Source organism: Gobio gobio (genome assembly GCF_949357685.1).
Source record: "Gobio gobio genome assembly, chromosome: 8".
NCBI lineage: Eukaryota > Metazoa > Chordata > Actinopteri > Cypriniformes > Gobionidae > Gobio > Gobio gobio.
The window spans coordinates 57,983,071-58,006,691 of NC_137114.1; the positions used below are offsets into that span (position 1 = coordinate 57,983,071).

Consider the following 23,621-nt stretch of genomic DNA (forward strand, 5'->3'; position numbering starts at 1 on the left):
TGTCCCCGTAAATCAAATCGCTTTAAAAACATATTAAACAATGTTTTATTAAAAATGTAAAAATGCAGAATGTCTCCTGTGAGGGTTAGGTTTAGGGGCAGGGGCAGTGTAAGGGGATAGAAAATACAGTTTATACAGTATAAAAACCATTACGCCTATGGAGAGTCCTCACAATGCTGTTGCACCAACATGTGTGTGTGTGTGTGTGTGTGTGTCTGCGTGTGTCTGCGTCTGTGTCTGTGTGTGTGTGTGTGTGTGAGAGTGTGTGAGTGTTAGGGCTTAAACGATTCATCGATTTACTCGATTAACTCAATTACAAAAATTCCTTGAGGCAAAAATTCCTATGATGCGCAGGATCTGATTCACACGCTGTTCAATGTTCAGGAAGCTCACCATAGCGCGTGATACATTTTGAATTTAGTTTAGATTCTAGATGCCCAGAATGACTATAGTAACTGCATGTTTTACACAGTTTATACAGGTAAGTTAATCACCATTCTTATAGCCTACGCGCTGCCACACACACGCACACACACACACACACACGCACGCACACGCACACACACGCACACACACACGCACACACACACACACACACACGCACACACACACACGCACACACACACACACACGCGGCGCGCAAGCCCCGAAGCCAGATCGCTTTCATGTGGACAACATCTGGATCTGTCTTACTTTAGTCCGATGCAATCTCCAGTCTTAGATCAAATGAAGTTCTCCCAGAGTTGATCATACATTAATAACAGGGGCTGATCATGTTAAACAAGTCACACCATCCGGGTTTAAGTTTATAGCGTGCAGTGACTAGGCTATATTGGCAGAAATGGAAGATTAATAAACATGCAGAAACAATAAAAACATACAACGAGCAGCTCTTCATTAAGATCTCATGATTGTACAGGCGATCGCATAGCTCAGATAATGTTGCACAATTAAAATAAAACAGGACACACACATGTTAAATAATTATTTTAATGTCTAAATAATAATGTGTCTAAATAAACTGTTATTAAGATTGACGTTTATTGTAAAGCTCAAATAAGTTTAATTTATATATATGACACCTCCTCTGATTGTAGATCCGATGCTGGATTGAGTTTATTTTAACACTGAGATCCGATCACAATGTGTCCTCGACTACATCTGGACCAGGACACGCTAATCGCATAACATGTGGACAACATCTGGATATAGGTCACATGTTAATGCCAAGTGTAAATATAGACTGTAAGCATTGAAATAAATGATTGTGATTTTTGTGTTATCTTAAATCTTCCAGAAAATAAGATTACAAATTTTTTTAAAGTGCAAAAACATAATTCATGCATTAGAGGGTTAAGAATAAATTAAATTATAAAATTCACAGTGTGACGTGTAGGTGACGCTCATTTGCAATAACGCCACCGGCCTCGCACCATTCTCTCACGGCTCTCGCCCGCCCTGCTCGTCACACACAGAGACTCAGTTTCATGTCAGAGACACGTATGATCTTACCACTACCTCTGGACCAGGACACGCTAATCGGATAACATGTGGACAACATCTGGATATAGGTCACATGTTAATGCCAAGTGTAACCGCAGCCTTAGATTGCCATAAACACAGAGAGAGAACTATAACAAGCCATCTCTCCCAACCTTGCACCCTGAACACTGATTTGCTTTCTTTCATGCAGGCTCATCTGCTTTCATGAACAATATCTACATATTAATCCTTATTCACTCCGAGTATTTATGGTAGAAATGATCTTACCACAGTTTCTCCAGTTTACAGTGAGGATTCTCCAGTCCAGCAGAGAGCAGCTTCACTCCTGAGTCTCCTAGTTTATTCCCAGACAGATCCAGATATCTCAGGTGTGAGGGGTTTGATCTCAGAGCTGAAGCCAGAGCAGCCCAACCTTCTTCTGTGACACCACAACTATACAAACTGTAGAGAACAAGAACACACTCTTCACTCTCTCAGATCAGATCACCATGTTTGATGTAAGTGAGATTTACCATGTATCATGTACCATGTGTTCAATCATTTACAGATCAATCACTCGATCACCTCAACTCAAGAAAGAGAGACTGAACACTTGAACACAGAAAAATATTATTTCTTACGCTTCATTTAAACAGATGTGATATTACAATTAATGAATGGTAATCATCTATATACATTTATATTCAATATGCAGACAATCTCAGGATGCTTTCATGCTAAATGGAAATACTCGTGTGAATTAGTGACATTCACAGATGAGGATATAACCTGTAAATGAACGTTTTGAGCTGAGGACGCACACGCATCTGTCAGAGCGCATGACAGGGTATGTTAAACGCTAATGCATTAGCTTGAAGCTTAACGTCAAGATTTCTCATATTTTGGGCTCTTGGATCATGTCCCTTTCCTGCAGCAGCTCTCTCTGTTTCCACTGCACTATTTTAGATGCATTTTGTCCAGAGAAATGTGTTATTGAGTGCTGTACTGCGACTGCTGGAAGTTTTCCCTTCACAGAGGGCAGACCCGACTAATCGATCATGAGAATCCCTGTATGTGATTTTCATTATGGATTTTATCGATTAGTTGTTGCTGCTTTTAACGTTCATCTGGGAATCCATTTGTCTGTCCCTGGCCTTTACAGAAATATTACTCTACAATTATTATTGATGAACACACACACCATATTACAGAAAAGTAGAGCCACACAAACACACACACACACACACACACACACACACACACACACACACACACATTACAGCACAGTACAGTTACACACACACACACACACACACACACACACACAATATTACAGCACAGTAGAGCCACACACACACACACACACCATATTACAGCACAGTAGAGCCACACACATACACACACACACACACACACACACACACACACACACACACACACACACACCATATTACAGCACAGTAGAGCTACACACACACACACACACACACACACACCATATTACAGCACAGTAGAGCCACATACATATACACACACACACACACACCATATTACAGCACAGTAGAGCTACACACACACCATTTTACAGCACAGTAGAGCCACACACACACACACACACACCATATTACAGCACAGTACAGCTACACACACACACACACACACACCATATTACAGCACAGTAGAGCTACACACACACACACACACACACACACACACCATATTACAGCACAGTTGAGCAACACACACACACACAATATTACAGCACAGTACAGCTACACACACACACCATTTTACAGCACAGTAGAGCTACACACACACACACACACACACATTACAGCACAGTAGAGCCACACACACCATATTACAGCACAGTAGATCCACACACACACACAGAGAGCGCAGCACACACACACGGAGCAGAGAATGCAGCACACACACACACACACGGAGCAGAGAGCGCAGAACACACACACACACACACACACACAGAGAGCAGAGAGCGCAGCACACACACACACACACACACACGGAGCAGAGAGCGCAGCACACACACACACACGGAGCAGAGAAGAGAGCGCAGCACACACACACAGAGCAGAACAGAGAGCGCAGAACACACACACACACACACAAACACACAGAGCAGAGAGCGCAGCACACACACACACACACACACACACACAGAGCAGAGAGCGCAGCACATAAAAACACACACAGAGCAGAGAGCGCAGCACAAACACACACACACACACACACAAACACACACACAAACACACACACACACAGAGCAGAGAGCGCAGCACATAAAAACACACACACACACACACACACACACACACACACACACACAGAGCAGAGAATGCAGCACATAAACACACACACACGGAGCAAAGAGCAGCACACACACACACACACACACACTGCGCAGTCGTTTCGAAGCTGTTTTCGGCTCATATTTTCTTTTTTCTCTTTCATTGATATTTTCAAAAAATATTTTCATATTTATAGCCAATGAACGGACATCAATAAATAAACAACAGATAAAATAATCTCCTTATTTGTTGCATTATCATTATTTTTCTGTAACTCTGACTACATGTGCTGGAATAACTGAGAAATAATATTTCATAAAAACCTTTAATATTGCCAAAGAAGTGACACCAGTGACTAAACAATGGCACCATTTTGTTACTTTATGAATAAATTAAATTATTAAATTCTCTGAAACACTGATTTGGTCTCACTAATGTATTAACATTTATATTAAATTAAACAATCAACTATAAATCTTTACACACATAACTCATATTTGTTATTAAAGCATTAATTTCTCATGTTTCAGTGAGAATTGTTATAATGTTTTAGCAGTGATGATTGTTCTCAGTGTGACTTACACAGCTGATCTAGTTGCTGTAACCACAGGCAGCATCTTCTGAAGAACTTCATCTGGTGTGTTTACTGAGCCACTGTTAGAACATAAAACAATAAGTTCATTATTAATGATGATAATAATAATATCAGAAGTAAATAATACATTAAATACCCTCAAATATAGTTTTAATTAAACTGGTTTATAACGGACACAGATCTGATGTTTCTTTCTCTGGTCAGTGTTTCTGTCGGTCTATTAGTCTGCATTTACACACAACACTCAGTGCTCAGATCTATGATGACATCAGATTTACTGTCCCGTCCGTTGCTATGGTGATCACTGTGTCAATCATCACAATCTCAGGAGTGACTCAGATCAATAGTTTAGCGGATTCACTCCCATAATCAGACATCCCAGCTCTCCGGGAAGTTCCAGGAGTCTCCCTCATATTGATATTGGGAGCGTCTCAAACGGACGGCTGCATCCTAGTGAGGTTGTGTCTTTCCTAGTCCAGTCCTTCTGAGGCTTGTAGACTCCAGTCCTCCTCAGCATTAAAGGGTTAGTTCACCCAAAAATGAAAATTCTGTCATTAATTACTCACCCTCATGTCGTTCGAGACCCGTAAGACCTCCGTTCATATTCGGAACACAAATGAAGATATTTTTGTTGAAAGCTGGTGGCTGAGAAAGGCTTCAGATAGGCCTCCATTGGCATTCAGTACACTTACACTCCCAAGACCGATAAAAGGCACTTAAAATGTCATTACAAAGTCCATCTCACCACAGTGACTCTACAATAATCTTACGATGCGACGACAATAGTTTTTGTGCGCAAAAAAAATCAAAATAACACCTTTATCCAGCTTGTTATTGCCTTCCGTGTGTGCCTCCACGACGCATGCGCGAGAATATGACGTAGCGCCGGGGTTTGGGAATCCATGAAATGCACTCTCTAACCTCATTTTGAGCACTACGCCGAGACCTAAAGCACGATCAATGTAGAATCCATCAGCTGAGATACGCGCGTCTTCCTCTGATTGTAAACAAATCACTTCTGGGTCATCTGTCCGAACGCCGGATCTGCGTCATATTCTCGCGCATGCGTCGTGGAGGCACACACGGAAGGCAATAACAAGCTGGATAAAGGTGTTATTTTGATTTTTTTTGCGCACAAAAACTATTGTCGTCGCATCGTAAGATTATTGTAGAGTCACTGTGGTGAAATGGACTTTGTAACGATGTTTTGAGTGCCTTTTATCCGTCTTGGGAGTGTCAGTGTACTGAATGCCAATGGAGGCCTATCTGAAGCTTTTATCAGCCATCAGCTTTCAACAAAAATATCTTCATTTGTGTTCCGAATATGAACGGAGGTCTTACGGGTGTCGAACGACATGAGGGTGAGTAATTAATGACAGAATTTTCATTTTTGGGTGAACTAACCCTTTAAACACTAGGAGACGCTCTAGTAAGGGCTCATGGCTACGGCACACGTGTTCCCGCCCCCACGGTCACGCCACCAAAATACTGTTCAAACGCCATTTTGGAAAAATACTTTGTATTAAAGATCTTTATATTAACTGGCTCTTCTATGAATGCAATGCAGTGAATGACAGCCGTCTGTGTCTCCAGTGGCTCATTATTGGCAGTTTAGTGTTGAGAGATTCATTTACACCAAAACTAAAGATAACACGTGTGCCTTCATCTCTGAAAACATTATTTGTGTCTTACATTTCATAATGAGCTCAGATAAGCTCAGCTCGTTCTCCAGCAGGTCTTTCTCATGAATGTGAATGTGTGCAAAGGATTGTGGGTGATTGAGCTGAATTAAAGATGCGAAACGAAGGCAGTCAAAGGATCCTTCAAACTGAGACGGCCTTCAGAGGCGCTTGATGACGTGGCCGTCGAGATCTGCAGCCTTACTAGGACACAGCCTCCGTTTGAGAAACACCCGCAAATTATGCTCAATATCCCAGAAATCAATCTGTGCCCGTGATTTAAACACCTCTGATCTGTGTGTCTCTGTTCATAATGGAGGCTCTCCACTACCACTACTCTCCACTACCCAACCCAAATCCACCCTAAATCATCAGGATTTGACGTAATCCACTGGAAATAATGCATCAGAGTTAATTAAGCAACACACAGGGATTTGTATTGTGGATTATTTTTGAAAAATAGTTGGATATTGGGACCTACATCATAAGTGAAGCAAAGGCCTATAGGCCTATTAAGCACATTGTGCCTGTGATCTCAGTAGTATAATAAATCTACCCAGATAGCTGGATCTTTGCGAACAATCTGTGCTTAAAAGTCAATGGCAACAAGAAAAGCAGCCGAGATGGAAGAAATAAAAGCTTCCTTAAAGTTTATGGCAGATGAGATCAGCAAGGTTGCTACTCAACAACAAAGCATCCTGGCCCTCATGGAGGAGATACGTAACCTAAGAGAAATAGTTAATCTGAGAGACAAAAAGATTGACGAACTTGAACAAAGGATTGATGCATTGGAACAACAAACTTGGAGTAAGGATGTCATCATTACTGGACTAGAGACAAAGCATCGCAGCTATGCTAGAGCTGCAGCGGGAGCAAACGAAGGCGAGGATGCTCCTCTAGAAGAATTGCAGACATTGGAACAACAAGTTTGTCTGTACCTAAGCAGTAAACATATCGATCTGGTTGATAGGAATATATCTAGCTGTTATACAATCCCACACAAGAATCGTAAAGAGAAGCCATCCATAGTTGTACAGTTCGTTTCACAAAAGCACAAGATTGCGCTACTGCGACAGACCAGAAAATTAAAAGGTACCGGAGTCTACATAAATGAGCATTTAACCAAGAAAAACGCCGAAATAGCAAAATGGAACCGTATACTCAGGAAGCAAGACAAAATACAAGCAACCTGGACAAGGAATGGGAAGGTGTACATCCGACCAAATGGAGAAGATCAAAACAGGCCAATCATAATAAGAAAACTGCAAGAATTGGACAGTTATAAGTGATGGGCCACTTCAGCAGGTATGTGGTAACCAAAGCTGAAATGCTTGGGCTAAACTGGAGAGAGACAGATAAATGTGTGCTATGTCATTGGAAATTGCAACAAAAGATGTGTACATGGCGGCACAAGGATCTGATGTGAACACTGTTACTCCTTACACAAAGGATAAAGGACCCAGTATAAATGTGAAGAAATTGGGGAATATAACCACAGATGATATGTCTGACCGGGATGAACTTAAGAGGTATAGTTTTGATAATGATATTGATCCAGATATGCATTATTATAGCAATTTTGACATAAATTGTAATTCTTACACAGAACAAGAATTCAACAAGAGTGTGGAAATGAATGGTGCTCTGTCAATCATACATTTCAATAGCAGAAGTCTATGCAAAAATTATTCTGCTATCAAAGAATTTCTTAAGTCCTTTAAAAAATTTACTATAATAGCTATATCAGAGACTTGGCTTGATGATGGCAAAGTGGGTGACGTGGGTCTTGAGGGATATGAGTTGTATACCACCAATAGGAACAACAAAAAGGGCGGAGGAGTCGCTCTGTATATAGATCAATCATTAAGAAGTAAAATTGTAAAAAATGTTTCATACAGCATAGACAACGTTATGGACTGTGTAACAGTGGAAATTGAAGTAGAACATTTCAGAAACATAATTATTAGCTGTGTGTACAGACCGCCAGGAACAAGCTTGTCAACATTTAATGATAAAATTGCAGATTTGCTTAACAACATGACCACCGACAAAGTACAAATTGTGTGTGGAGACTTTAACATTGATATACTTAATCAACGTGTCCCCAACAGTAGTTCAGAGTTTATAAATATAATGTACAGCAATCATTTATGTCCACTCATTGATAAGCCAAGCAGAATTACAACAGAAACAGCAACTCTAATAGACCATATTTATACCAACAGCTTTGAGGAAAAAGTTGTTGGGGGCTTATTTATTAGGGATGTTAGTGATCATTTGCCAGTGTTTGCAATATTTCCAAAAATTTTTATTCGAAATAACAAATCCCAGACCATTAATAAATTCATAAGAAGATGTACGGCTAAAAATATTGTAGAATTCAAAAAGGAACTTGGAAATCAAAACTGGTCGGAGGTTTATGCAGAAAGGGATGCAAATGTGGCGTATGATACTTTCCTGTATAGATTCACTGAGTTGTATAATATCTATTGCCCCATGAAGATGATTCATAACCAAGAGAATAAATCAGCAAATAAGCCATGGATAACTAAAGGTATTGAAAATGCATGTAAAAAGAAGAACATGCTATATGCGAAATTTGTTAAAAATAGGACTATTGAGTCAGAAGAAAAATATAAAAAATACAAAAATAAATTGGTAAGTATTATCCGTAATAGTAAAAAGCAATATTTTTACACCCTCTTAGAACAACAAAAGAAAAATGTGCAAGGAACTTGGAAAGTACTAAACGAAATTAACAAAAAAACAAATTACAAACGAGAGTGTCCCAGTTATTTCATAAATGACAAAGAAGTCCTTATTAGAAATCCAAAAGAGATAGCAAACAAATTCAATGACTATTTTGTTAATGTTGGTTTCAATCTGGCAAAAGGTATTATTGATTCAAAAAGTAAAAACATAAAGAGTTGTGAAAATATCAGTAGGAACTCTTCCTCCATGTATGTGTCTGACATTACCAAAAATGAAATACTGGAGATTGTGAATGGTTTTAAAAATAAAAGGTCAACCGATTGGGTAGATATTGATATGAAACTAGTTAAAAATATAATCCATGTAATATTAGAACCTCTGATTTATATCTTCAATTTGTCCTTTAAATATGGCGTCTTTCCAGATCAGATGAAAATTGCTAAAATTATTCCAATCTATAAGAGCGGTGACAATCATTTATATTCAAATTATAGACCAATTTCATTATTATCCCAATTTTCAAAAATACTGGAAAAACTTTTTCTGAAGAGGCTTGATAGTTTTATAGACAAACGCATGATATTAAGTGACGATCAATATGGATTCAGGAGCGGTCGATCGACTTCAATGGCTGTTATTAAATTAGTTGATTATATAGCATCTGCATTAGACAAAAAGTATTTTTCTTTGGGTGTTTTTGTCGACCTCAAAAAAGCCTTCGATACCATAGATCATAAATTGTTAATGAATAAACTAGAGCAGTATGGTTTTAGAGGCCGTGCTTACTCATGGTTAGAAAGTTACCTTGACAATAGATACCAGTATGTACATTTTAATGATCATCGATCAGAAATGCGAAAAGTGACTTGTGGGGTGCCTCAGGGTTCTTTGATTGGTCCTAAGTTGTTTATTTTATATATTAATGACATCTGTAAGGTATCCAATTTGTTAAAATGTGTATTATTCGCAGATGACACAACACTGTATGTATCTGGGGATAATCTTAACCAACTAATTATTGATGTGACCAGAGAACTATCTAGAATCAAGCAATGGTTTGACCGAAATAAACTATCCTTTAATCTAACTAAAACCAAATATATTATATTTAGTAATCGACAAATTAAAACCAGCTTGAGCTTAAAGATTGATGATGTGGTACTAGAAAGGGTGAATGAAAACAAATTTCTTGGAATAATATTAGACCATAAATTATCCTGGAAACCACACATTGCTCATGTTCAATCAAAACTGTCCAAAACAATAGCTATATTACATAAAACCAAGTATTTTCTAAATACGCCCTCTTTGTATATTCTGTATTGTTCTCTTATTGTTCCATATTTTTCCTACTGTGTTGAAATATGGGGGCATGCTTACACCACAAACACAAAACCTATTTTTATTTTACAAAAAAAAGCCATAAGGATAGTCAATCATTCACCGTATAATGAACCGACAAACTCAATATTCTGCAAATTTAAAGCAATAAAATTTCCCGACCTAGTCAGTCTGTATACTGCTGTCTTCATGTTCAAAGTCAATAGGAAAATATTGCCTGAAAACATACTATGTTTGTTTGAAAATAGGGAACAGAAATATAACCTAAGAGGAGAGAATATGTTTAAAAAACAAATGGTCAGAACAAACTTTAAAATGAACACTATTTCAGTAAAAGGGGTCGACTTGTGGAATGGTCTCACCGATGATCTTAAGAGGAGCAACTCCATTTATTATTTTAAAAAACAGTTAAAAATCCTAATTTTTGACAAATATATGGTTGCCTAAGAATAAATTGTCTAAGATAAGTTTATGTATAATTGTTGTGCAAAATTGAAATAATACAAGCAACAAACAAACATTTGTAATTAAGTGTGTGTATGTATGAATATGAGTATATATACAGTACGTGTATATGACCATGTGTGTATGTATGCATATGTTTATACATGTATATTGTTTATGTTTAAATTTTGATTGGTTGATGTTGTTTTGTAAATAGGGTAGGCGTAATAAGCCACGGCTTCAGCCTACACCTTTTCGGTTACCCTCCTTGTTTATAATGAATTTGCTGTACCTACATTTTGTTTGATGTTAAGTAACCGAATAAATCTTAATTTCTTAATTTCTTAATGTTTTAGACTGTAATGATTTAACTCAGTGTTACTTACCGATAATTTCCAAATCCAATTAATCTGCTCAGTTCAAACTTCTGCATCGTCTCCTCTGAGGACAACAACACAAAAACTAAAGCTGACCACTGAGATGAGGAGAGTTTCACAGCACATAATCCACGGCTCATATGAGGTTGAGCTTCGTCCACCAGTGAAAGATCCCCCAGTTCATTCAGACAGTGAAACAGATTGATGTATTTATCTGGAGAGGGATTCGCACTGATCTTGTCTTTAATATAGTCGACTGTTTCCTCATTGTTGTGAGAGCTGTTTCCTGTCTGTGTCTTTAGTTCTTGTAAGAGACTCTGATTAGACTCCACTGACAGACCCAGAAGAAAACGAAGGAAAAGGTCCAGATGCCCATTTTTACTGCCTAAAGCCTCATCCACAGCTCTCTGATGGAGATCAGACAGTGAAGCTGTGTCTCCATTAGTTGGTTTGGTAATCTGGTCAAACACATTGATGTTCTTGTTTATAAAGGAGAGATGCACATATAGAGCCGCTAGATGTTCCTGAATGCTCAGATGAACAAAGCAGAAGACTTTCCCCTGATACAAGCCCAACTCCTCTCTGAAGATCTGAGTGCACAATCCTGAGTACACTGATGCTTCTGTCACATCAATGCCACACTCTCTCAGGTCTTCCTCATAGAAGATCAGGTGTCCTTTCACAAGCTGCTGATACGCCAGTTTCCCCAGTTTGACCATCATCTCTTCATCTTTCACTTTCTCCTCATAGTCCTTCTCATGTTTGATGTTGGTCTGAAGGAGCAGGAAGTGTGTGTACATTTGAGTGAGAGTCTTGGGAATCTCTCCAGTCTCTGCTTCACTCAACATCTTCTCCAGAACAGTGGCTGAGATCCAGCAGAAAACTGGGATGTGACACATAATAAAGAGGCTCCTTGATGACTTCAGGTGTGAGATGATCCTGTCGGCCAGACTCTGATCACTGATTCTCTTCCTGAAGTATTCCTGCTTCTGTGGGCCATTGAAGCCTCGTACCTCTGTCACTCGATGGACACACTCAGAGGGGACGAGATCAGCTGCTGCGGGTCTGGAGGTGATCCAGATGAGAGCAGAGGGAAGCAGATTCCCCGCAATGAGGTTCATCAGCAGCTCGTCCACTGAGGCTGATTCAGTCACATCACACAACCTCACATCGCTCTGAAAATCCAGAGACAGACGACACTCATCCAGACCATCAAAGATGAACGACACTTTATACTGATCACTGGATATTTCCATCTCTTTGGTTTCAGGGAAAAAGACATGAAGAAGATCTGAAAGACTGAGTGTTTTGTCCTTCATCAAGTTGAGCTCTCTGAAAGGAAGTGGAAATATGAGCTGGACGTCCTGATTCTGTTTCCCTTCAGCCCAGTCCAGGATGAACTTCTGCACAGAGACTGTTTTTCCAATGCCAGCGACTCCCTTTGTCAGCACAGTTCTGATGGGTTTGTCTTGTCCAGGTAAAGGTCTAAAGATGTCACTGCATTTGATCGGTGTGTCCTCTGTTTCTGCTCTCCTGGACTGTGTCTCAATCTGTCTCACCTCATGCTCATTATTGATCTCTCCACTTTCACTCTCTGTGATGTAGAGCTCTGTGTAGATCTCATTCAGGAGTGTTGGGTTTCCCTGCTTTGATATTCCCTCACACACACACTCAAACTTCTTCCTCAGATTTGATCTCAATGTGTCGAGGACTTCAGCAGGTTTAGAGTCACGGCTGTAAGATTAAAATACCACATTTTACACAAGTTAGAGAAGTAAATAGCCATAGATCACAAAATGGATGATTTGTTTGCTGTATTATGGGACACAGAACATCATACGGTTTCTGAAATGTTTCAATCATTAATCATGTGTTTGAGTGATGTGTGATGTCATTGCAGCTCCTAAAATTAAACAACAACAAAAGTCCCACATTTTACCTGAAACCAGGACACATGCTTTCATTAAAGTCTTGTGGTTGAATCACAGGCATGAACACAGTTTTGTTTTTAACTGGTCTGGGTTGAAGATTTGACCTTAAATCAGAATGAAGAGTGTAAAGAATCAGACACACTGATATTGATGTAATTGTGTCATTAACTGAGTAACAGACCAACAGCTTTTACAGTGTGTGAATGTATTAACAATACAATACATAGAGCTTTACACAAGAGCACAATGATCATCATTAATAGACTGAAACTTACAGGATCTGAACTCATTACACTGCTGTATATTAATAACAACTTCATAAAAATCAAATACTATAAGCATAACTTTTATAGAGATGATATACCTGAGATCAGGCCGTGTGTCTCCACTCTTAAACACTATTGGGTGACCCATAGACTGGTCACTCTTCATAGACACAAAGCTGGACTCTGGTCTTGATCTTTTCTGCTGGACTGAACTGGTTTTAAAACTAAGTAAAATAAAAAGCATACAGACTTATACATGTTGTGCACTTTTACTGGAAACTTCTGTCTTAGGAAAGATCAGCGAGTGTTGTAACACTTTTGCTGTAACGTCTGTAACTCAGAGGTGTTTCACTGGGTCTCAAACTTTGATGACAATAAGTTTGAGAAATGAACTTTGCAAATGTTAAGCATGATTCAAAAAATTAACCAAAGCAACTGAGAAAACTGTAATATTAGGAATTAGGGATTCAAAACAAATAAACTGAAAACAATAGAATTATAGAATGATTCAACTCAAGTGAACATCAACCACGATTCAAAAATGTCATACTATAAGCATAACTTTTATAGAGATGCTATACCTGAGATTAGGCCGTTTGTCTCCACTCTTTAACCCTATTGGCTTCTCCATAGACTGGTCACTCTTCATGGACACACAGCTGGACTCTGGGTTTGAGCTCTTCTGCTGGACTGAACTGGAACAGAGACACATTCAATCCTTTCAAATTCTCAACAGCTTAAACCAATTTGTTGAATAAATCACTCTTTCTGCAAAACCTTAAACAAGTTCAGGCGTTTAGACGCCATTCGCAAATCTCATGCACTCTTTTTGCAAAACTCTAAACAGATTTCGCACTGTGATGCACTTGTGTTGCAAAATGCTAAACACAGACAGGTAAAAGTTAAACACAACTACACGTTGTCATTGTTTACACACAACAACTCTAAATTATTCACACTTATTTCTAATAATGTGATCAAACCAACTGTACAAAATAAACCAGTTCAGAAATGTTGCACTGAATTTTGATCCGAAAAATAGATGGAAAGAAGCTGAAAAGGAGAGGAGGAAGAGTCTGTGTAAGAGGTGGTGGATGAGGAGGAAGAGGATGAGGATGAAAGAGCAGATCAGTGTTGTAAAGGCTGGATCTGGCACACTAGAGGGTTTTTCCCTTTGCCTGACAAGAGACGACATTGCCTGTGATGTGGACAAAGAGACTTTGACTATTGACTTGAAGCAATACTACTGTATTTTTACATTATGCAAGTGCTGAACATAAAGACATTCAGTACAATACTACACTTGCAGTGCATTCAGTATCCAATTTATTCGCCTCACTACTGAACTACAATGATCACTATACTGTTTACGTAATTGCAAAATGTGTTTACCGCGTTACAATATACTTTCTGTAACTGCATGTGTAACAGAGTTAGAAATGTAAGTTAGTGTTTGTATGTGATTTTCACCGTAATTAAGCAGCTGTACTGAGTTAGGTGTTTTGGAGCCCTCTTTTGGAGAAATGGTGTACTGCAGCTCTGCTGCGTTTTGTCCTTGTGTTGTTGCCGTACCCGATCAGAAGCGGTATGCTTTGCATCGGGTAGGTTGACTGTATAAAGCACTTCCCACTTTGTTTTAATGTTGTAACTGTAAAATGTTCTTTAAGTTGAAAACTTTGACATATCACCTGTGTTATATTACTTTACATGTATTGTTAAGATTTGGGTGTATTTCTAGCAACTTAGAGAAAGTTTACTAATGTTTCATTATGACCATGAGTTCATACACACTGAGTCTTACGTGACTAGCTTCAAACTCCGCTAGCAACTTTCCATGTATTGAATTTCAGTGTATTTTGTATGTGCAGATGCTGTTTTATGTACGCCAGTGCCTGAAGGCATGTTTTGTGTTCTGATTTTCCAAAGGAATAAATGTGAGAAAAGCCAGTTTTGGTCTCAGTCCCTTCACCACCTGACCACCGTTACACATGCTTTAGATGCTGCAATTATAATATTTACTCACTGGGTCTATAATCTGAAAGCATTATTTGATTTTGAGCACAGATAAAATGGTTTTGAGGTAATTGTTTGATTTTGCCGTTAGAGTCAGAGGTTCTCTGAATTAGGGAAATGACGATATAGATCAGTTGAACAAAATAAAAAGTCTCTTTTCAAAACATGCTCTATCGTTTATTTTGTGGTGTCGCAAAATCATTGTGTACAGTGTGGGATTACAAATGTAAGAATCTGTTTAAAACTAAGGGAAGTACATTGTATTTAGCATTTAAGGTAAAGATGATGACATTGGTTATGCAAAGTTTCCAGGCCAGTTCCTGTTCTCTTTAAATGAGCCAGATTTTCTGAGATTCTCACCATTCGTCTTTAATGGCTCTTGGAGCCCCTGTAATCGTTATGCTGATTGGATTAGGACTGGTGACACTCTAATGTCTGGGGTGTGTCCCTTTACCTGGACACAACACTTAATTACTTTGTTTAGATTGTCTCCTCCTCTACTGTGTGAATCCCTCCCCCTGAAATGTGGATAAATTACAGTGTAAACTGTTTTAGTTAAACTTCGAGGACCACAGGGACCAAACAGAGTGTCCCAATAAAGAGTAACGTCTGCTTGAAAGATATCCAACGTCTCCTGGTCTCTGCTTCAACGAGGAAAAGAGTTTCCAACAACGGCAATCCTTTTTCATCATTTGGATAACGGCAATCTTACACACCACCATGAGGATGCAGGCAGAAACGTGAATAACAGCGAGTGAAGGGGAGACAGAACCGGGTTGCTCCGAGCAGGAGTGTGTGTTTGTGTGTAACAGTGCATCAGCGCAGTAGCTCAATACAATGATCCGATGGGCTAAAGATACAGACTTATACATGTTGAGCACTTTTACTGGAAACTTCTGTCTTAGGAAAGATCAGTGAGTGTTGTTACACTTTTGCTGTAACGTCTGTAACTCAGAGGTGTTTCACTGTCTCTCAAAGTTTGATGACAATTATTTTGAGAAATTAACTTTGCAAATGTTAAGCATGATTCAAAAAATGAACCAAAGCAACTGAGAAAACTGTAATATTAGGAATTAGGGATTCAAAACAAATAAAATGAAAACAACAATAGAATTAAAGAATGATTCAACTCTAATGATCATCAACCACGTTTCAAAAATGTCATACTATAAGCATAACTTTTATAGAGATGATATACCTGAGATTAGGCCGTGTGTCTCCACTCTTAAACACTGGCGGCTCAATCATAGACCAGTTACTCTTCATAGACACACAGCTGGACTCTGGGTTTGAGCTCTTCTGCTGGACTGAACTGAAACAGAGAACAGATTCAGTTTAATCCTTTCAAATTCTCAACAGCCTAAACCAATCATTTTATTTGCGTGCTTATGCACTGTTTTAATCACACGCACTGAAAGCCTGTCAAACACGTGATTACGGTCTTACTGTGCTAATAATGTCAAATACACACAAGGTTTACATAAAAAACAGTCAGTTATGTCTAAAGAGGAAGTAAAATCAGCATGTGTCTGTATATTAGATGTGTAGAGGTCTTAAATTGACAGCAGCGCAACCTAGGGAACACGCTGCCGCTTGTCCTTAAAGGGACAGTTCACCTCTAAAATTATGTCATTATTTCCTCACTCTAATATGGTTCCAAACCTGTATTTATTTCTCCAGTTGAATACCAGACAGTTGATGGTAGCCATTGACATCCATATTATTTCCTACAATGAGGACCAGCAACTGTTGGTTTCCAACATTCTTCAAAATATATTTTCCAAAAGAAGAAAGAACTTTATTCAGGTTTAAAACAACTTGAGCGCGAGTAATCAGTGATAGAATCTTCATTTTTAAGTGAACTCTCCCTTTAATGTTAATAAAACAACAAAAGACAAAGAGAAAATCACCCACTGAAAAACTTTAATACTGTAGCTTTAATAAGAATCAATGTATATTTTATAGTGAAGTCTATGTAGTGTTTTATTTTTACATTATTAATTCAATCTCATACTTAAATACTGCTATACAGCTCTGAGCTGCCAGTGTAAATCTTTATATACATTTATTTTATATTATAAAATACACTAGGAATGTGTACAAGTGTTTTTGAAGTAAAGTTTAAAGTTAAGTCTTTTAAGTTAAATAAAGAAAGAGTAACAACAAAAGTAGTATTTTTTCTCCTTAACCTGTTGCTGTTCCTGTTGGCTAAGAATAGAATAGTAAAAAACTGATGTGACAAGCCATCAGAACCAAAACGAACCGAAAACCGTGGTTAAAAAACCGAGGTATGTATTGAACCGTGGACTAACTGTATTGTTGCATCCCTAATATATAAACTATTAATTGATTGAATTTACAGAAAAGTACTATATAGGGCTGCAACGACGCGTCGAAGATACGTCGACATGCGTGAAATGCGTCGACGTCACATTATTTACGTTCTAGAACAGAAGATCTAGAATAATGGCGGCTTCTGCTCCCGGGCATAGTGAAAATGATCATTTATCATATAAAGCCAGACCGCGACATTCAAAAGTGTGGGAGTACTTTAAACAGAAGCCGAGTAAAACTGTGCTTTGTTCGCTCTGTAACGCCGATTTCACACTGCACGCAGTGGCAGAGCAGAAGCTGTGTGTGTGTGTTTGTGTGTGTGTGTGTTAGTGGAGAGCGGGAGCCGCACGCACCCGTTGGGCTTATTCACACTGCCAGTGTTCGTCTCGCGCAGCTGAACCGTGGCGTGTGTATTGCAAATATAGACGAATATTGTCCATTCGGTCACATTTTCCGGTGTTCTTCTCCGACCCCAGTACGTCTCGTGCTTTTATTTATTATGGGCTGCATATATCTGCTTCAAATGGGACCGGGTTCCCCTCTGTCCCAAACACATATGCATAATAACATGCTGTATATAGGTAGTTTACATGATTAAAGTAACATTAAAGATATGCCTCTAGTTTTAATCATTTAAATGTGTCTTTGAAATTTGGGCAAAAACTTCTGGCAGCTTTAGTCGTTGTTTATGCACTTGTATATCTTCAAAAAAGACGACTAGTTATACATTAAAACTAAGCTGAAAGCTTCCGCATGTGAACCTTTTGCAGATAAACACAAGTGCATTTTCGTTTATTGACACAAATCAATAAGTAAATCATACTCAACTATTATAGTAAACAACTTTTCCTAATTAGGCCTACTCTGTATACATTTTATGATGAATAGTATCATTATACATAATGTTTAAAAAGCTTCTTGTGTTCATATATTTCATTATAAAATGGCTTAAGTACACTACCCTTCCTGAAATACAATTAATATTGTCATCATTCATTGATTTCATGTTAAAATAATATACAAATTCACTACCCTCTTTGAAATACAATAATCAGTAAAAAAGAATCATTAGATTAATCTGGGAAAATAATTGTTAGATTAGTCGACAGAAAAAATAATCGTTAGTTGCAGCTCTAGTACTATATCGTGATATGAGATTTTGGTCATATCGCCCAGCCCTACTCTGAATGTAGTTTGAAGATTTGATTGTGTGTTTAATATTTTGAGAAAGTGGGTGATGGTTTCGAGAAATGTGTTTTAGAAATTCAGAAAAACTGCAATATATATAAACTTTCATCTTTCTTCAAAAACACTTTGAGGAGACTATGATATTTTATTTAATGTTTCATGTTAGCTTTAAAACAAAAAACACAAATAATATTTGTCCTGTAAACTGGTTCTGTGATCCGTGAGATCTTTTTCTGTGATGTAACACAATATTGAACAGTGTGTGCTGAAAGTACCTGCATCCTGGAGAGAAATCTCCATCTGTGGATCCTTGTGGATCAGCCATGATGAAGCTGCAGGAGAATCTGATGAGTTTGATCTCCTCCACTGACTCTGAATGAACAAACATCACACACTAAACTAAATTATTACATTAAACATCCGTCATGATTTATCTGAACACATCTGGAGTGTGTGAGGTGTAAGACTGTAAACAGACACAGACACACACTGATGAACATTTTTCGGACGGGCGAAAACAAACCCGACCAACGCCAGCAGACGCAGATCCGACAAAACCCAACAAACGCGTGAAATGACCAATACAACACATCTGATGATAAACCTCTGAAGAACCACAGACATCACCAAACACTAAAGAAACCTTGAAGTGAAAGAAACCCTTCATTAAAGATTTCATATCAAACAAACAATCACTCAAAATGTCCTCCAGAGATTCATATTAATATGAGGAAGACACACACATGAACACTCACCTCGATCAAACTTTTACAAGATACAGCTTCTCAAATCCTCCAGCTTTAACATCATAAACATACACGGACATTCCTTCCATAAACCTTTCTATTAAACACTTTAAAGCTCTGTTTTTACGTGTCGTGTTCGTGTTTACCTGCTTAAAATGGCGGCTAGAGAAAATAACTCTTACTTTCACTTTACATTTGACGAGAGAGAGAGAGAGAGGCGTACACAGAGATGCGCGTTCGCGAGAGCATCACTGCGCGTGCGTGAGAGCAGACGTTGGTGATTCATATTTTGTGAATAAAGTGGTAAATTCGTTTTTTTGCGCGAGCACTCGCGTCGCTTTGTTTGTTTTTGTCTTTTATTCATTGTTTTTTTTCTTGTTTGTTTGTTTTAATTTTTTCTTTCGCAGTTTTGTGCTTGTTTTATTTATTCCTCAATTTGTTCATTATTTTGGTCTTTTGTACTTTTTCTGTTTTTTATTTGACTATTGTCGAATTTATTCTGCTCTTTTTCCGTTTGTTTTTATCTGTGTAATTTACCATGTTTTATGGCCTAATATTTGATTAATTTAATCATTTATGCATGAATTATGATAACCTCAGTCAGATTTATTTCCTGTGTTTTTATTGCTCTTAGGGCCTGAAAAACAAGTATTTTTTAACACATTTTTCAAAGAGATTTTCAGATGTCCTCTAGAGTTTATGGTTTAAACTGAAGAGATGCTGTATTAAACATAATACTGTAATAACACAGCAATATTGTGTGTATTTATAAAAAAACAAGCAATAAAATTGTATAAATCATGTGAAAACTATAAAATATATACACAAATATAGATTGATAGGCGCAGTTGTTGAGCTTTGCGTATGTTTGATATCAGAGCATGAGGACGTCTCTCAGCGGTCAGCTGTGGAAACCCGACTCAGATGCTCCTCCAGGGCCAGAGTATGTCCATTTACCCTCATTAGTGCTCATTCTGATGATGGTCAAGATGGACACATCTCTACCTCAGCTCTCCTCTGAGAAGACCAGCGATCAGGGCTTTACATCTCATCTGAAATGAGCCGTGTTGGGGAAACGCAGTACAAGTATCATCACGTAATCAGATGATGTTCATGCACATTACATTCTAATAACACTAATACATTTATTTACAGTCAAAGTCACTGCAGATGAGAAACAACAGTCACAGTAATAGTGTGAGTTAAACAGCTCTTGATGGGAGTCACGTGATGTTCTCGTTCTAAGTGGCACGTTTTCGCCGAGCTCCCGCGACCATCGCGTTATTTTCTCACTTTTACATTAAACTGTGTGGCTGTTTTACTTTAATTTTCATCACCCAACTCGTAAACATGTCAGGATCAGGTACTGTGGTTTCCCAACAAGAAACTAGAAGGGGCCGCGCGACAGCAAAAGGCCAACCGCCTGCTAGTCAGGGTAACAAAGATGGTGGCTCCTCAATTGAACAGTCCAGTCTGGCACAGGCTGTAACTGAGAATTTAAGCGCCTTCCTGGACGAGAAATTCGCCCGTTTTGAGTCGACGTTGGACTCAATCACAACCCGACTAGAGGATAACACGAAGCGTATCACGGAGGCGGAGAGTCGGGTTTCCCAGAACGAGGATAAATTGGCGGAACTTCACAACAAGGTAGCGGCGTTGGAAAAAACAGTACAGTCCCTCTCTGAGAGAGCGGAGGACGCCGAAAATCGCAGCCGGCGGGACAATATTCGTATCATCGGTCTGAAGGAAGGCGCAGAGGGTCGCCAACCTGTTCATTTTTTTCAAACCTGGCTACCCAAGCTACTGGAGATTGAAACAAAACATGGCGTGGTTAAAATCGACCGGGCGCATAGAACACTTGGCCCGCTTAAACCCAACCGCGCACGTCCTGTCCTGATTAAACTTCACAACTACTCGGACAAGAGTAAAATCCTGGCTGCTGCAAAGAAGAAGGATCGTCTAACATATGAGGGCAGTGACATTTTTGTCACGCAAGACCTGTCAGTTAAAGTCAGAGAGGCGAGACGGGCTTACAATGACGTCAGCGGTCAGCTCATTCAGAGAGGTGTCCGTTCCCATTCAGTCGGTCACGTTCGACGTACGTCGGACGTACTGACGAATTGGGATCACTTCAGGGAGCCCCTATCAGCTTCGAGATATAGAGAACAGGCCAATGGGCCATTGGCGTGCGAGATTTGCATCTTGCGCTCCGCCCCGCGCCGCGGGTATAAACAGGAAGCGAGATCGAATGCACGCTGTCATTCACTTCGGAGCCGAACGGCGTTGATGAAGCAAGACTGCTTTTCTAAAAGAGAGCCTATCTGCAAGAGAGATGCTCCAGAGAACGAAAAGGACGCTCTGTGTTGGCGAAAAGGCACAATCAGCGCGATCGCATGTTCACCGCTGCATCAGCATAACAAACTGCTGTTCTCACAGCACCTGTCGGTTTGGTGAGGGCGTTTGTTTCAGTGAGTGCACCACAGGACTGCACTTACCACCTGTGTGTTGCCGCGGTCTTCCCCTGGGTGCTTCAGCACTGTTTAAAAGGCGTTTCCTCACAAAAGAGCAACACGGGTGTGACACTGCGTCTTTTTCAAGACGTCATTCCACTCGTGCGTTTCTGGATGCGGTTGTTTCCTGTCCTGACGGCCACGATCCCTCTCGCATAAACATGTTGAGACTGTGTCGTGGGTGATCCATGTTCTCTCAGGGGAACGGGATCACGTCGACGCGCTGGTCATCTCGCCTTCCGCGTGAGGGTTTGAGTGTTCAGCGCGCCGTGTGCCGTCTGGCTGCCGGGTGACAGCGCGGGTTGCAACGGCAACTCTGCGCGCGTCACTCGGCGCCTCCGATGCGCGGTCGAGACTATGATGCCTCAAACGGGGTTGAGTCCCTTCGCTTATACCCCGATCTAGTCTCTTTTCTGGTGCACCAGAGGGGGGACTATTTTGGCTGATAAGCCTGGGTGGCCTGAGGATTACAGTGAGGCTTCCCCGCCGCGTACATCTCTGTGGGCCCCTCACTCCTCTATCGCATCGCAAGCATGTTGAGACTGTGTTCGTGGGTGGTCTATGCTCTCTCATGAGAGCATAGCCACGTCGGCGCGCTGTTCGTCTTGCCTTTTTCATAAGGGCTTGAGTGTTCAGCGCGCCGTGTGCCGTCTCACGGCCACGCCCACTGTCTCACGTGTCTGCTGGTAGCTTACAGATGGGATTGCTGGTCCTTGAAAGGGGACCTAGCGTTTCATTTGGGGCTCTAGCAGAGGACAGATGTCAATCGCTGCATCGGAGAGAGGGCTGTTATGCGTTGAAAATGAAGATGATGCTGAGATTCCCACCGTAATAGTGGGCGCTCGTGCTGAATCAGATTCATACTTGACAGCCATGCTTTCCCGGATGGCTGAGGCATAGTGCAACGCGTAAATCGCCTTGCCTGCCCCTTGCCTTTTTTCGGATGTGCATTGGAAGGCTTTGGCATTGTGGAACTATTGGTGCCAAAATATGGAACACCAATAGGGCCATAATCTGTATAAAGTTTTCCTCTCTCTCACTACCCTCATCGGTGGGGTGGCAGTGCCACTGGCAGGCCACCTCCGCCCTGCTTAGGGCATGAGGGTAGTTCTCAGCCGAGGTTGAGCTGCGCACAGCGCTGGCCCTTGGCTAGACGATGTCCACCCTGGTCCAGAAACACAATTGACCCGGATTTGGTCTGGAACTGTTCTTCCCCGGAGGAGGGCCGGGTGGAAAACCGTTAGTAATTCTGTTCCGCCACTGATGTTAAAAACAGCCAGTGGTACCCAAAAAAAAAAAAAAAAAAGAGCAGTTCCAATACCTCTGGGTCTCGGGAGTTCAGGAATGGCAGCGTGTGACGCTACAGAGCCTCGCCGCTTTCATTCCCCTCCCCACAAGAGGGCGAGAATGGCAGTGTGTGACGCTACAAAGCCTCGCCACACTCACTCATTTCTTATCAGCGGTGCGTGGACAACAGTGCGCGACGCTATGCCTCGCCACTCTTGTTCCCCGCTGAGGAAGGAGGTGAGGAAGACCGTGCGCAACGCCACAAAGCCTTGCCACGCTCAGCCCCTCCTTCATTTGGGAGCGCGCTTGGCGGTGGTCGACGCTCCCATGCCTCGCCACCCTCAGACGCCTCTCCCTTCGCCAGCAGGGGGCGCCGGCTGTGGGAACGCACTCAAGCGGCCTCC

At 40.3% G+C, this 23,621-nt stretch overlaps 1 protein-coding gene across 13 annotated transcripts in view; it reads right to left on the reverse strand.

Moving 5' to 3' along the window:
* Positions 1–19,625, reverse strand: part of LOC307130465 (NACHT, LRR and PYD domains-containing protein 3-like) — a gene marked incomplete at its 5' end in the record, with an annotated part of 52,081 nt that extends 32,456 nt beyond the window's left edge. For 2 of the 13 annotated variants that reach the window (XM_079823452.1, XM_079823446.1), the window contains 9 exons: positions 1,771–1,944; positions 4,377–4,448; positions 10,952–12,676; positions 12,882–12,977; positions 13,238–13,363; positions 13,721–13,834; positions 16,351–16,464; positions 18,950–19,046; positions 19,430–19,625. In XM_079823452.1, the coding sequence (XP_079679578.1) occupies positions 1,771–1,944; positions 4,377–4,448; positions 10,952–12,676; positions 12,882–12,977; positions 13,238–13,363; positions 13,721–13,834; positions 16,351–16,464; positions 18,950–18,999 (2,471 nt within the window). Of the gene's footprint in view, positions 1–1,770; positions 1,945–4,376; positions 4,449–10,951; positions 12,677–12,881; positions 12,978–13,237; positions 13,364–13,720; positions 13,835–16,350; positions 16,465–18,949; positions 19,318–19,417 lie in introns of those variants that run through there. The other 11 variants (XM_079823442.1, XM_079823443.1, XM_079823445.1 and 8 more) reach the window with 9 other exon arrangements.
* Positions 19,626–23,621: the final 3,996 nt, after the last annotated feature.